This window comes from Raphanus sativus, chromosome 9 (assembly GCF_000801105.2).
Source record: "Raphanus sativus cultivar WK10039 chromosome 9, ASM80110v3, whole genome shotgun sequence".
NCBI lineage: Eukaryota > Viridiplantae > Streptophyta > Magnoliopsida > Brassicales > Brassicaceae > Raphanus > Raphanus sativus.
Window position 1 is genome coordinate 25302091 of NC_079519.1, and position 14618 is coordinate 25316708.

The following is a 14618-nucleotide window of genomic DNA, read 5'->3' on the forward strand; positions in this document are numbered from 1 at the left end:
TAAACCACTTGTAGAGGAAGCATCACCCATGGAAGAACTTTCACACCGATGCAACAGAATTCAACTGGAGTATAGCCAACAAAAATACTTGAAGAATTTCTTTTTCAGATGAATATGCAAACTTTCTTTTTTTTTTTATAAAAGAAAAAAAAAAGTGTTGGGAAGGTTCCACGTAGGAAGGAATCATCATAAGAGCAACTAAAAGGAGAAAACACTATACGGTCAAAACAAGGTCCTCTCCATTAGCCACACCAACCAACTAAAACAAAAAAAAAATAGAGAACTGTACGATCAAAATGTAAGAGAGTGAATGAACTAGTAGTAACGTGGCTTTTTAGACGGCTTGCCTGGGTCTTCATCTCCAACCTGCTTGTTTTCACCACCACATCCTTCTCTGAGAAATCTCGCCGTGTAAGGGGATGGATCATCACGGTACGACGTTTACCTCAATCATTATCTGTTGAAGCATTTCTATGATTTCCTCAAAGTCTGGCCTTTCCTTCGGCTCTTGCTGCCAGCATCTCTCTAGAAGTCCCTTCACTTTTGGGTGTGTCTTCTTTGGAATTTTTGGTCTAAGCCCCTGAGAGAAGAAACAAAAAAAGGTTTCAGTTTAGCCTCCGTAGGTAGAGAAAATTAAAAACTCGTACGAGACGTTACAATACCTTCTGAACAACGCCAACAGCCGCTTGTAGTGGAGTCAAGAAAGCATATGGTATCTGTTTCCATTTACAAATACACAAACACAACATCAGTATCTTTAAGCAAAAGATTCAGAAAAAAGAATTGTAAGTAGATTCTTACATCACCAGTCAAAAGTTCCCATAGCACTATCGCATAACTGAACACATCTGCTTTGTGACTGTAAGGTTTGTGTTCAATGACCTGGATTTCAGAAGCCATAGATTAAAAAAAAGAGAGCCATAGACTGATGCAATAAGTTTCCTATACTCGGATCAACGTAAGATTAAATTCATACCTCTGGAGCCATCCATCGATAAGTCCCTGTTTCAGCTGTCATGACCCCTGACTCAATCTGTACCCTGGCAACTCCAAAATCAGCAACCTTGACAAGCTGCTCAATATTATCAAAAGTTAGAACCCAAGAGGCTGTTGCTTCTTTTTGAGACAAAACAAGTTCGCAGAGACAAAATGTAAAGCCACGATTGTTGACTGCACTAAGAGTAGCAAATCTTACTCCATGCTCATCCATAAGAAGATTTGCAGTCTTAAGGTCCCTGTGAATGATATTGTTTTGATGCAGATAGCACATCCCTTTTGCAACATCAAGTGCAACTTTAAGCAAAGTGTGAAGTTTGAAAGCGCATTTCTGTTTGTGCAAGTAATCATAAATGCTCCCCCGAGCCATAAACTCTGTCACAAAGATGAAACCCGTCAACTCAAATGACATGTCTTTGTGAATTACTATCCAGTTCCCACACTCGCATTCTACTATTATCTTACCAGTTACAATACAGAGGGTCGGAGATCGTGTGCATGCTCCCAAAAACTGGACAACGTTTTTATGTCGGACTTTCCTACAGACAGTAAATATATGGGTCACAAATAGACACTGGGAACACTGAATCCTGCATGTTGGTTACTTTATACAGCTTAAGAAGTTTTTTTAAAAAATCACTAAAACTCGCAAAACGTAAGACAAAGACTGTCAAAATTCAAGCCTGCTCCTGAATATAAAAGTAACAAAAGGAATCTCTAACTCATGTTTCTGTACATAAACTACGAAGTGGATTCTAATGCAGGCCACAGTATGATTAGATTATTTGTACCGACCTCATAATATAAACTTCTTGAGAAAATTCTCTAAGCATCTCGGTGTTTACACGCTCAGGCTTGAGGAATTTGATAGCCACTTCCTGACTGCAATAAGTGCCTTTATGCCTGCACAGTCATCAAAAAAATATTACTGTAACTTCTGAACAAAAAGTTACAACTCGGCAAAACCAGCTTCCAGAACAGCAAACTCACAGATCGCCATACGAACCAGATGCCACTTTCTTTTCAATTTTGAGCTGTTTCACGTCAATCTCCCACTCGTCAGTTCCATCCGTGGGTATTTCAATGCAGGCGGGTATCAGCTCGTTGCTAGATTTATCATGCTCAAAGAAAGCAATAGATTTCTGTTTAGAACCAGGTTGATCCTGTTGAACATAGCCAGTAAAAAAGCAATTCTCAAACGTTTGAAGCAACACATAGCATCAAGATACAGGTACAGCGTCACACTAAGGTACGCATGCATACCGTTTCATCTTTTATCTCATAAACATAAGAAATTGTCACAAAAATTAGGATATGGAAAATACCTTAAGCTTCAGTATCTCCTTGCTTAATGCATCTTTTAAACCATCTGTTTCCTATAATTCCAAAGTTGCTCAAGTCTATCAACAAGTTTAGTGATAACAGACATAATAGTTTTAAGTAGCTGGGATCTCTCTAAAGGCATTCACTACGTAACAAGTAGCATTTCCAAAAGCAAAAATCATACCTCCTGAGACCAACCATCGACAACAAATACATCCAAAGAAAAACCATCGACAGTGGAGAAAGCATGAGCCTCTTGAATATTCAATCCAAGCTCACCAAGCAGGGAAGTAAGCTGAAACAGAAAATCATTTCTGACTCAAATTGTGAAGAGAATGGAAGAAGTAACCATCCTCTACATGACAGTCTGTAATATTGTGGCAAAATTATACTGATGTTAAACGGAGCACCACCAACCTGACTAAGGAGTTTAGGCTTGTCGATGGTTGAGAAGGTGATCTCATGCATCGGTCTGCATAATAGGAAGCATAATAAGTAAGGAGTGAGTACAAAAACATAATGAACAACAAACAAAAAATAACAAGAAAACGCACCGAGTAGTGAGAGTTGCATTAACAGCACTATCAACATCTTCAACAATTTTATTTCCAAGAGTAATAGCCTCAAAATTTGGAGAAGAGCCAAAAGTCGGAGGTGCAAGAACCCTTAAAAAAAAATGGTAAGATTAAAAAAAGAAAGTAGGAAGCTGAAAATGGAACTGAGTTAGATAGAAAATCCCTAACCCCTGCCCTCTTGTGTGGCTAGAGCTTTGAGCATCTTCCTCCAACGCAGGGTCAGACTCAGCAGAGTTTCTGGGAGCAACCTGCAACAACCAGAGAAAACCAATAAAACACACAAAAGAAGAATCCTTACAAAGCTTTTAATTATCACTGAGAACTCAAGCTGATTACCTGTACGCTATGAACATCAAACACAGGCCTGGTAGCAGGATCTTCCGCCAGTTTCAGTAATCTCTGATGCGTGAGAACATCTTCTGCTCTCTCAACTTTAACATCCAGAGCATATCTGCAAACATTCAAACATAAATGCCAAATACAATGAAATAAAGATTACTAAAACAAACCAAAAAACACTTCATTCAATTGATCGTTTCTTGGGGTGAAGACACGTGTTAAATAAAGATTTAAGATTTTGTCGCATGAACATATACAAACCCTAGAACGAACAATTGAACATTTTAATCAAAATTGAACACTAATCCAATTGAATCAACCGCTGAGATTAGCAAAACCCTAATGAAACAGTTGAGAATCAAAAGGAAGAAGTTTATTACCGAGCGGGAAGACGATTGAAATGTTGCCAGAGCTGATCCTCGAAATCAGGAAGAGTGGCCTCCTCGTAGTTAGATTCTTGGAGCCGCTGCAAGATTTCGCCGTAGACATCGAGTTTCATCCGGTAGTGTCTAGGGTTCTCCTGTGACGGCGAAGCCACCACGGCTCTGCTGCCGCAACTCTCCGATTCATCTGTGTTCGTCATGGCTAACCAACCAACCAAGATCGAAGAATCTAAGAGACGATAGCTGCGAAGAATCGAGAGAGAGAGACGATCTTCAGAGATTCTTCTTGTGTAACAGAGAGAGAGAGTAGAGTAGAGAGATGATGTAATATGTAGAGAATAGCCACGTCATCAAGCGGGGACCACGTATTTGTGGGTCACAAGACACCCACTTATAAGTGGATTGGATACTGGATAGTGGGTGCTCTTTTATTTTTCTTTTATAGACAACCAACATATAATTAAATTTGGGATGATGTAATTAGTCGGAAAATACAATTTGATTATGGTATCTTTATGATTATTATAACTCAAGTGACCTGTTTTCTATTCAAAAATAGAATGCAAAGTCACAGTTGAGTATCTACATTTGTAAATGTTTTTCTATATTTGTTAGAAAAAGATTATCCTAATCGCTTCAATGATTTTGTTTAAGAGGTAGTTGAAATTAAATAAATCTTCTTTTTACTATTTAAATTCAAGGTTCAATGTGTCTAACATGTATCTATATTATTAAAATTGAAGTACAAATTAGGTTTGGTTGGAAACATGGATAACCATTTTAAAAATATGTTTGTTTGGAAATTAGGATAACAGTTTAAAAAAATAGATTTGTTTAGAAATATGAACAACAGTTTAAAAAAAAAAGTTTATTTGAAAACATGAATAACAATATAAAAATGATACAGTATAATGTTGTTTGAAAACATATATAGTAATATATTAAGAAAAAAATGAATTTATGTTATTAAGAAAAATTGAAAATCTATTATATTATGAATAACTATTTGTTTGGGCCAACTTTAAAATATACAAAAATTAGCTAATTTAATTATCTAAAAATATCATTGGTCTAAAATAATTATAAAACTAAATCTAAACTATATATATATACAGTATATACATTCCAAATAAAAATAATAATTTAAAGTTGATTTATATCAAAAATTGATTCAACGTATACATATATTCAAAAAAATTATTTTTACTAAAATATTTTCCAATAACCATTATTAAAAAATGTTTTCAATATATATAAGAAAAATACAATAAAAAGTCAAATTTAATATGCCAACTTAAATTATGATTTTTTTTATTTCACATTATATTTTTAAAATATAATATATGTGATTATTTATATGATTGTAAGTATAAAATACTATTAGGTATATGTTTACTATGTTTTAAAAGGAAAAAAAATTTGAATTAGGGGTGGACATTGGGGTACTCATTCGGTTCGGTTCGGGTCTATTTGGGTTTCCGGTTTCTAGGGTCAAATATTTCAGTCTTATTCATATTTTCTAAATTTTAATCCGGATTCGATTCAAATCTTTGCGGGTTCTGATAATCCATTTAAATTATTTTTAAAATTCATTATATACTTTAAATTTCTCAAAATATATAAAAATAATAATATTATTACATATAAATTTGAATAAAATATGTCAGAATACCAAATTTAACATATAAATTTGTTTGATTTAAATATTTGGATATAGAATCAATAATTATTTTAAATATTTTTGGTGTTTTGAGTATACTTAACGGATTTAGATATTTACATATGACTATCTGTATATATTATCAATTACTTAAACCAACTTAAAAGTACCATATATCTTATGAATGTTTCTAAATACATTAAATCTAAAAAATAATAAATATAAGTATATAAATCTATTTCGAATACATTCGGGTATCCGAAATATTTCGGTCGGGATCATCTTTGGTTTCAGTTCTTTAAATTTTAAAATTTTGAACAATTTGGATATTTAATCAAATTTCAGTTCGGCTTTGGTAGTTCTTTTTGAATCGGGATTGGTTCGATTTTTTGGATTCGTTTTTTTGTCCAACTCTAATATTGACATGGAAAATAAATAGCAACATGTTTTATAAATATACACCCGCACAGACGTGCGGATCAAAATCTAGTACACATTATAGTCCCAACGATGTATACACATTCACGGAACAATCTTCTTTTATGTTCGTGCTAGAAGAACATAATGAGTATCAACCTCACACAATTAGGTCTTAAAAAGAAAACCAACAACTTTTTATTATCATCTTTAGATAAATGAAATTCATTTTAACATCTTGTAATTTTTGTTATACAGATAATACAGTAAACGAACAACATTGTCAAAGATACCGACATCATTTGTGCAAAATTAGAAACAATGACTAATATTATAAATTGTGATCATAGATTGAGTTAAAGTATGCCAGACTAATAGTTGCAGAAAAGTAATATTTGAGGAAATATCCATAAGAATATGCTGTCATTAAAATATATATGGGATATATCAGACATGTACAACCAAATTCACGTGTGTGCGCGTATATTCAAATATTTAAAGTTTTTTCTTAACCACCAAATATTTAAAGTTTAGATCAAAATAATATGATTAGTCTGTTTTGTTTACCCATCAGTCCATCACCAATTATAGCTTAAAATAATAGGTTGACCAGTTATATCCACACGAGTACTATCATATAGCATCAAATATCTCTCAAAAATATGGCTCTGTGCTATTTATCCACAAGAACAAAGTTCGAAATCTATTTTTCCATGGGTATAAAGTTTCATCCATATTTCCCCAGAATACAAAAATCGAAATTGGAAACCCCATGGAATCAATTTATATTGGTTTACTGTTTTTAAGTAAACCAACAATTTTATGGTTTTTGACTGAAATTGATTGATTTGAAGTTTTTGTTCTTTCGAGATCCTATTACATTTTGGAATGTCAAGGTCGAGTTTTTATTCTTTTTCAGATTAATCTTTGGTAAGGTATTATTTATTTTTAGTTTAGTTTTACTCAGTTTATTCTACAAGATTTGACATTTCAAATTCAGTTTTCAGAAACCAAGAAAAACCCAAGATTTGTGGGGAAATAAATTTCAAACTTTAATTTCGGGGATAAATAGCACGTGATCATACTTCGGGAAACATTTAGTGCTATATGATAGTATTCGTGGAGAAATAGTTCGTCGACCCTAAAATAATAAGTTATCAGAATCAAACTCAAAAAGTTTAATTACTTTTTGATTGGACTCACGTAATACTGTGTCCATGACTTGCTCTTGTTTCGAACAATACAATTTAGTTGAAATTAGCAAAAAGGATATAACATTAAAAAAAACTATTTCGGTGCGAGAATGGCATACATATAGGAGAGGATAGAATCTGCGGAACTATTACTGTCCAAGATAAGGGTCTAGAGAAGAAAACAAGCTAAGCAGTGTTTTAGTCTTCTCACACATATAAGCCGATAACATCGTAGACAGAGAAACCAAAACATTGGACGGAGATAAACCATTTTTGCTAATTCAACGGATGTTTTCGCCCAAAATTGTAAAATCAATTTTTTTTCTTCCGAAACCGTAAAATCAAATTGTCCTACTAAAATCGTGAAATTTCGAGCAAAATCGAAATTTCCTACCAAACCGTGAAATCGAAATTTCACATAAAAACCGCAAAATCAAGTTTTTGATTTTCCATATAAATGATCATATCTTGAGTTGTTAAAACATATAAACTTTGCTTAAATTTAAATATAAACCTTTTGTTAACTTGCATGAAATTAAATAGGGTAACCTTGGTACCAACTATAACCCTTGATTGAAATAGGGTTAAAATAAAATTAAGCTTTTTTTTAACACCAGGACTAGGTTTATACTAAACAAAAGAGGATTAACAAAAGAGGATTAGGCCTTGGCCCTAGTTTTAACATCCTTACCAATCTTTCAGTATAATATAATTGTTTCTGAGGAAAATAAAACCATAGGATACTTTTGCCAAGACCACAAAAGTAACTTTTACTTAAACCACAATTGTGTCTCTTCTTGTCTGGACACCGATAAAGAGAATAAAACCGATCTCTCCTTGGCCTCTCTCTGCAAGGTGGAGGTGAATAGTCACAGTATCTTCTTTTCAAAGGATATCTTCTTGGTGTCAGTGTCCATAATCATCGCTAAATAATATCTACCAAGGTTACACTGACGACTACAGAAAGTGGTTCTAACATCAGTTTCAAAAGTTCAGCTAAAAAAAGAACACCAAGTTGGTCTTTTACCATGATCCGTATTGCTTTCAAGCCAAGATAGTGTGCTGGGAGTAGTGAAATGATGGGTAACCTATCAAAAAAGATTGCAATATCGTACGAGTGAGGCCAAAATACGGAGAAAGATCGGGTGGTGATGTAGGGTCAATAAATAATAATTTCGAGCCGGACAGATCGTTGGAACGGGATGGGATCCGCGGGCCAAGAAAACAGGTGTGGGTGGCCCATTAGCTTTGAGCGGTCGGGACGTTACAAATGGTATCAGAGCTGGTTAGCCATCTCGGTTCTGACCCGAGAGACGTCTTGAGACATGTCGTGAAGCGCAAAACGAGGACGTTGCGTTCTTTTAGAGCAGATGAATTGTAACATCACGAATTGTGATATATGGAAATGCTTAAAAGAATTGATTTGGCTACCTATATCACCAAAGTCGACTTAGCGTGTTTGGAATGAGACCCACGGGCCGAAAGAACGGGCGTAGGTGGCCCATTGTACACGGTCGGAGCGTTACAAAATCATGGGTAAGCAGCAGCACCCACTGTGGTAACTAGGACGGTAATCGGTTAGCTAGAACCCAATTCTAGTCTTTTCAGACTGAAACATCTCACAAGTCTGAACCTTGCTTACAACAACTTCACTCTTTCTCCAATCCCAGCTAAGTTCAATAATCTCATGTCGTCATTGATAGGTTATATATATCCCAAGAGAAATTCTCCAGCTCAACAATTTGGTGTATTTATCTCTTTGTTTTTCAGTAGTTTCCAAGAATCGTTCTGTCAAAACCTTGGTCCCCAAACCATCCTGATTACTTTCTTTGTTTGAAAGATTCAAGTCTTTCAAGCTGCAGCCAAATTCCGAGTAAGAAAATATGTACCTTTGTTTCACAATCTGCTTCAGCATCTTTAGCATTGACCTGATTTTTCCTCGGTATGTTTAGCCTGAACCGAATCTCTTGCCTTAAATCATTCTCATCTCCCGATCGTCAGTCTCACCAATCTTACCACGTCATACACACAAGATACGGTTGTAGAAATTGACTCGATCAACTCCGCCAAACTTCCTTTGCTTCCTCTCCACGTCATATCACTATGATGGACTGATGGTTAATGTTCTTGAATAAGAACTGTACATTGTACAATCTTCCAACCACAGAGTATGTCCACATGTAAAAGTTTTCGCAGAGAGACCTAAACGCACCTTGCATTCAATGCTCTCGCTGATCTTAGGGACGTCAAAGTAAGCAGTTTCCGTATATGTAAACTATATAACCCTTGACTGTTGTGTGGGATGTTCGGTTTCCAAGCTGATTTTTGTATGTTTCTGCTGCCATGGCTGAGGCAATGGAAGCTCTACAGGAGATGAACATTGGTGAAAGTCTGTACCTTCACTTCTTTTTCATGTTCAATGGACACCTCTGGAGCTTTCAATTAATAGGCCATGAATCTGATAGTGGTTTCACCAGAGGAACCGCCGTTGTTGCCATTGGTGAGCAGCAACACTTGGTCTGTTTGAATTGAAAAATTGGGATTCAACTGGATTGAAGTTGATGTGATGTTTTTTTTTTCTTTTTGCCTTTCTGTGTAGATGGATCTCATTGTTAGTTCTAGAAGCGGAAGACGGGAGCGTATAGGTCCTGTAATGTTAAGTGTAGTGCAATGTCAAGTATGCTTATGCATATAAAGCTGTCAGAATTGGCACCGATAGACAATTCAACCTTTTTTTTGGACTGCAGTGGAAATGTTCTTTTGACTATTCTTGTATGGTGACGTTCCGTGGTTGGTACGCCAAGTATATTTCAAAACGTATCTCATTTTTACCACTAAACAAATTTTTCATATCCATTCAATCAGTTTATCTCGATGAACCAACGAAAAGGTCCTAAATGTATGATTATGGATAAACAAAGGAACGGCCATAAATGTATTGATTAATTCTTGAGAGGAGGATACAAAATATTCTTATAAAGATAGACACATCTACTAGTAAGTTGTTGGCAAAAAAAAAAAACTATGATAAGCTCAAACAATTCATCACCAATGAGTTTCTTTATTCCTACCATTGTTCTTCTTCTCTTCTCCATTTCAAATCTATTCAGTGCTTTTGCTACTTCTACACCGGAGCTATGTCATCCGGATCAAAGAGATGTGCTTTTCAAGCTCAAGACGGAGTTCAAGATAAGGAAGCCTGATCGTTACCCGATCAGCTGTTACCCAAAGACGGAATCATGGGGAAACAACACCACTGACTGCTGTAACTGGGACGGTGTAACATGCGATATCAAGTCCAGGAAGGTGATCGGTCTCACATCTCCGTCTATATTCAAATCATTTCACTGGTGAGGTCCCATCTTCAATTGGCAATCTAAAACAGTTGATCAGCTTTGACGTTTCCTATAATCAGCTCACTGGAAGCTTTCCATCTGCCCTACTCAACTTTACAAAACTACGTGTTATCAATCTTCGTTCCAACCAGTTCACAGGTTCCCTCCCACCTAACATTAGCCAATTCTCCAAACTGGAAGAACTCCACGCCTGTGATAATCTTTTTACTGGAGCAGTTCCTTCATCCCTGTTCCAAATCTCTTCTCTGAGAATAATCCTTTTAGAGAATAACCAACTCAGTGCTCTCGATAGATTAGATAATATCTATCTGTCTAACTTACAACGCCTTCGCCTTGATTCTAAAAGTTTCAGTAGTCCAGTTGACTTAAATGTCGTTCTCTTCTCTCAAACAGCTAGTAGTACTAGATCTTTCGGGCATCCCTCTTTCAACAGCAAACATCACTTCTGATTCAGATTTCTCATCAAATTTAGAGTATTTATACTTCTCAGGCTGCAACATCACTGAGTTTCATTGATGTCTCACATAACGACTTCCTCAGTACCTTGCCATCTGATTACTTCCTCAACTGGACTGCAGTGTCCTCGAAGGAAGAGGATACGAATAAAGAAGATATTGATATACATCCACACTACATTTGGGATTATAATGGCTACGGCTATCACACTTCAGTTGTCTTGATGAATAAAGGAGTATCTATGGAAATGGAACGTATCCTCATGGCCTACACAGCCATTGATTTTTCTGGAAACAGAATCCGCGGACAAGTCCCTGAATCCATTGGTATGTTGAAGGGACTCCATGTTCTCAATCTGTCAAGAAATGCTTTCACAGGACACATCCCATGGTCTTTGGCAAACATTACTGCACTGGAATCACTGGACCTATCCCAAAACATGCTTTCTGGTGAGATCCCTCCATGAGCTCAGAGACCTCTCTTCTCTTGAGTGGATAAACGTTTCACATAACCATCTCGTAGGTTCAATACCACAAGGTACACAGTTCCAGCGAAAAAACTGCTCCTCCTATGAGGGAAACCCTGGATTCTTTGGTCCTTCCCTTAAGGATATTTTCAGGGAAACAACACCACCAGAATCTGAACCACCAGTGTCATCCGAAGAAGAAGAAGAGGAAGAAAGCTTCAGTTGGGTAGCAGCAGAGCTAGGCTTTGCACCTGGAGTTGTATTTGGATTTACCATCGGATACATCATGAAGAATCTTGACAGAAACAAGAACTGAAGCGCGCTTCTTAGCCTCACTCCCCCCTAAGCATTACTGTTATGTTCAATAAAGTTATTGCATTTTAGTATCGTCATGTTATCTGTTGTATTGCAAGAAAAATCGTGATATGTCAAACTTTATGTATAATATATATGAATTATTAATATAAGAATCATGTCTAGGCCATTCTGTAACTTGATCAAAGCTTGGCTCCCGCAGCCATCAAAGCCAAACTCTTATGACACAAGAAACAGAACAAGAGCTCCAAGAATTCAAATGTCTTGGAAAATCAGCATTAAGCACAAACTTTGGAACGATTGTGCATAAGAGAAGCCTAAAACAGTGGAGAAAATAAAATCTTGAAACCTTTGGATTTCAAACACTGACCCTAAACGATTAGCAATTTCCGAAGATTGTTTGGTTTAGCTGTGATTGTACCAATTGTGTCTGTGAACTCAAAGGACTTGGAGTCTCGGTAATGTTACCTCTTGTGTTTATTTTTGCTAATGTATCTTTTCTGCTCTCGAGGTCTTTTGGTCGAGATTGTGAAGAATCTGACTTTGGCAGTTCTTTGTTGACCAAGTCTTAAAACACTTCAGGTTCAACATATCGGACATAAGAAAAACTCAAACCCAAATAAATGTTTTTCTAAACTCACAATGCACGATCTTTATCAGATTACTTCGTTTCTTACCATTTGCAGAGAACTTCATGACTGGCTATCAGGTTGTCTTTGATCGTGAGAAACTGATTCTTGGCTAGATATAATCTGATAAGGCCCTTAATCAACTGTTCTTCCTAGAGAATATTAGCACAGCCCAAGAAGATTGTCGCAAGCCCAACATGAAGCCCACTTCAACCCTGCAACAAGACAAAACAGAGTTAGCTTTGGTCAAAAGCAGAGCACAGGTTTGTTGTGCTCTACGGATGAGGAAACAACCCATACAGCTGGAGAACCGTTACGCAGTGTTATCTATGTAAAAGAGATGAGGTCACAGCTGTATGGGATCTAGACTCTTCCTTTCTCATCTATATATATGATGCATTGTAACACAAGAACGTTAAGCAAATAAAGTTATAAGTTAAAAGAAACTCTTTGCTCATCTTTCTCTCGATTACCTTCATGGTATCAGAGCTCAGCGAGTAGATCATGGACCTAAACCCTGATCCTACGTCCGCTTCTAATCTCACCATCACTCAGTGCGTCACCTTGAAGCTCAAATATGACAACTACCTCATCTGGAAACTGCAGTTTGAGCAATTCCTTGCATCTCAAATGCTTCTCGGCTACGTCACTGGCGATACTCCGCGTCCATTGCAAACCACCACCGTTCAACAAGGCGAACAAGTCATCGAAGCTGCAAATCCAGACTTTCTTCGATGGGTTCAAAAGGACCAGCTCATCATGGCCTGGATCTATGGAACCTTGTCGGAGAATGCTCTTCGTTCTGTCTACGGCCTCCGCACATCTCAGGAAGTCTGGCACTCTCTAGGCCAGAAGTATAACCGTGTCTCTGCCACTCGCAAGCTTGCGTTACAGCGAAAGGTCCAAACTTTATCCAAGGGAACCAAGACCATGTCTGTCTATCTGACCGAAATCAAGAGCTTTTCTGATCAACTCGACTCCATTGGTGCTGCTATCCCTGAGAGCGAGAAGATCTTCGGTATGCTGAATGGTCTTGGCAGGGAATACGAGTCCATCACCGCTGTGATAGAAAACTCGATGGATATGATTCCCCCTCCCTCTCTGGATGATGTCATGGCCAAGCTTATCTCTTTTGACGACAAGCTTCAAACCTACACTGCTTCGCCTGATGTCACTCCTCATCAAGCGTTCTATACGAACAGAGGTGGATATTCAGGTCGTGGTCGTGGTCAAAACAGAGGAGGATACAGAGGACGTGGTTACTCCACTCAAGGCAGGGGCTTTCATCAACAGTTCCCTTCCAGCGGTCGTGGAGCTCAACAGAACACCGGTGCTCCGACATGTCAGTTCTGCGACAAGTATGGTCACGCAGCCTACAAGTGCTACAGTCGCTTTGATCCACACTACCAGCCTCCTCCGCAACCTCAAGCTAACACAGTTATGAGAACTGCAGAGGAAGCAGACGGCGATGGTAACGACTGGTACTCTGACACTGCGGCGACTCATCACATTACCAACTCCACTCAGCATCTTCAGTCCGCTCACCCCTACTCTGGTCAAGACTCAGTGATAGTTGGTAATGGCGACTTCTTGCCGATAACTCATGCTGGCTCCATTGCGATACCGTCTCTGTCAGGTACACTGCCTCTTAATGATGTATTAGTCTGCCCTCAGATCACGAAATCTCTCCTGTCTGTTTCGAAACTGACTGATGATTATCCCTGCGAATTTACTTTTGATTCACGCAATGTACTTGTTAAGGATCAAAAGACACAACAGCTTCTAACCAGAGGAAGCAAGCGTAAAGGTCTATATCGCTTAGAGAACCCGCAGTTTCTAGCCTTCTACTCATCAAGACAGCAGAGCACAAGCGATGAGGTTTGGCATAGAAGACTGGGGCATCCTCATCATCAGATTCTTCAACACTTGTCTGCAATAAAAGCCATTTCGGTGAATAAAGTCTCTAAGACTATGTGTGATTCTTGTCAGTTAGGGAAAGTTTGCAAGCTCCCTTTTTCTAGTTCTGTTTTCAAGTCTGATAAACCTTTAGAGAGGATTCACTGTGATGTTTGGGGTCCCTCTCCTGTAACTTCAGTTCAAGGTTTCAGATACTACATCGTTTTTATTGATAACTTTTCAAGATTCAGTTGGCTGTTTCCACTAAAACTCAAGTCAGATGTCTTTGCAACTTTCAAAACGTTTCAGACATTAGTGGAAAATCAGTTTAACAGCAAGATACAAATATTTCAAAGTGATGGTGGGGGTGAGTTCGTTAACAGTCAGTTTGCCTCTCACTTTGCTTCGTGTGGAATCAAGCACTATACGTCCTGCCCACACACACCAGAACAAAACGGCCTTGCAGAAAGAAGACACCGTTACCTTCTTGAGCTTGGGTTATCGATGATGTTTGAGGCCAAACTTCCTCAAACACTCTGGGTGGAAGCTCTGTTCACTGCAAACTTCCTCACCAACCTGCTTCCTACCTCAGCTCTAGGAACAACAAGCAGTCC

At 37.6% G+C, this 14618-nt stretch overlaps 1 protein-coding gene and 1 pseudogene across 1 annotated transcript; one reads left to right on the forward strand and one right to left on the reverse strand.

Annotated features, from left to right (window-relative positions):
- Nucleotides 1-109: 109 nt before the first annotated feature.
- LOC108828050 (serine/threonine-protein kinase STY8) lies at nt 110-3942 on the reverse strand. Its single transcript, XM_018601599.2, has 15 exons — nt 3614-3942; nt 3231-3345; nt 3063-3142; nt 2874-2984; nt 2737-2791; nt 2504-2614; nt 2322-2372; nt 1987-2159; nt 1792-1899; nt 1462-1535; nt 1196-1371; nt 977-1072; nt 802-882; nt 663-716; nt 110-580 (listed from the first exon to the last, which is right to left on the reverse strand). The coding sequence occupies exons 1-15, from the start codon at nt 3814-3816 to the stop codon at nt 428-430; spliced, it is 1641 nt and encodes a 546-aa protein (XP_018457101.1). The 5' UTR covers nt 3817-3942; the 3' UTR covers nt 110-427.
- A 5995-nt stretch (nt 3943-9937) lies between these two features.
- Nucleotides 9938-11642, forward strand: LOC130500175 (receptor-like protein 7; annotated as a pseudogene).
- Nucleotides 11643-14618: the final 2976 nt, after the last annotated feature.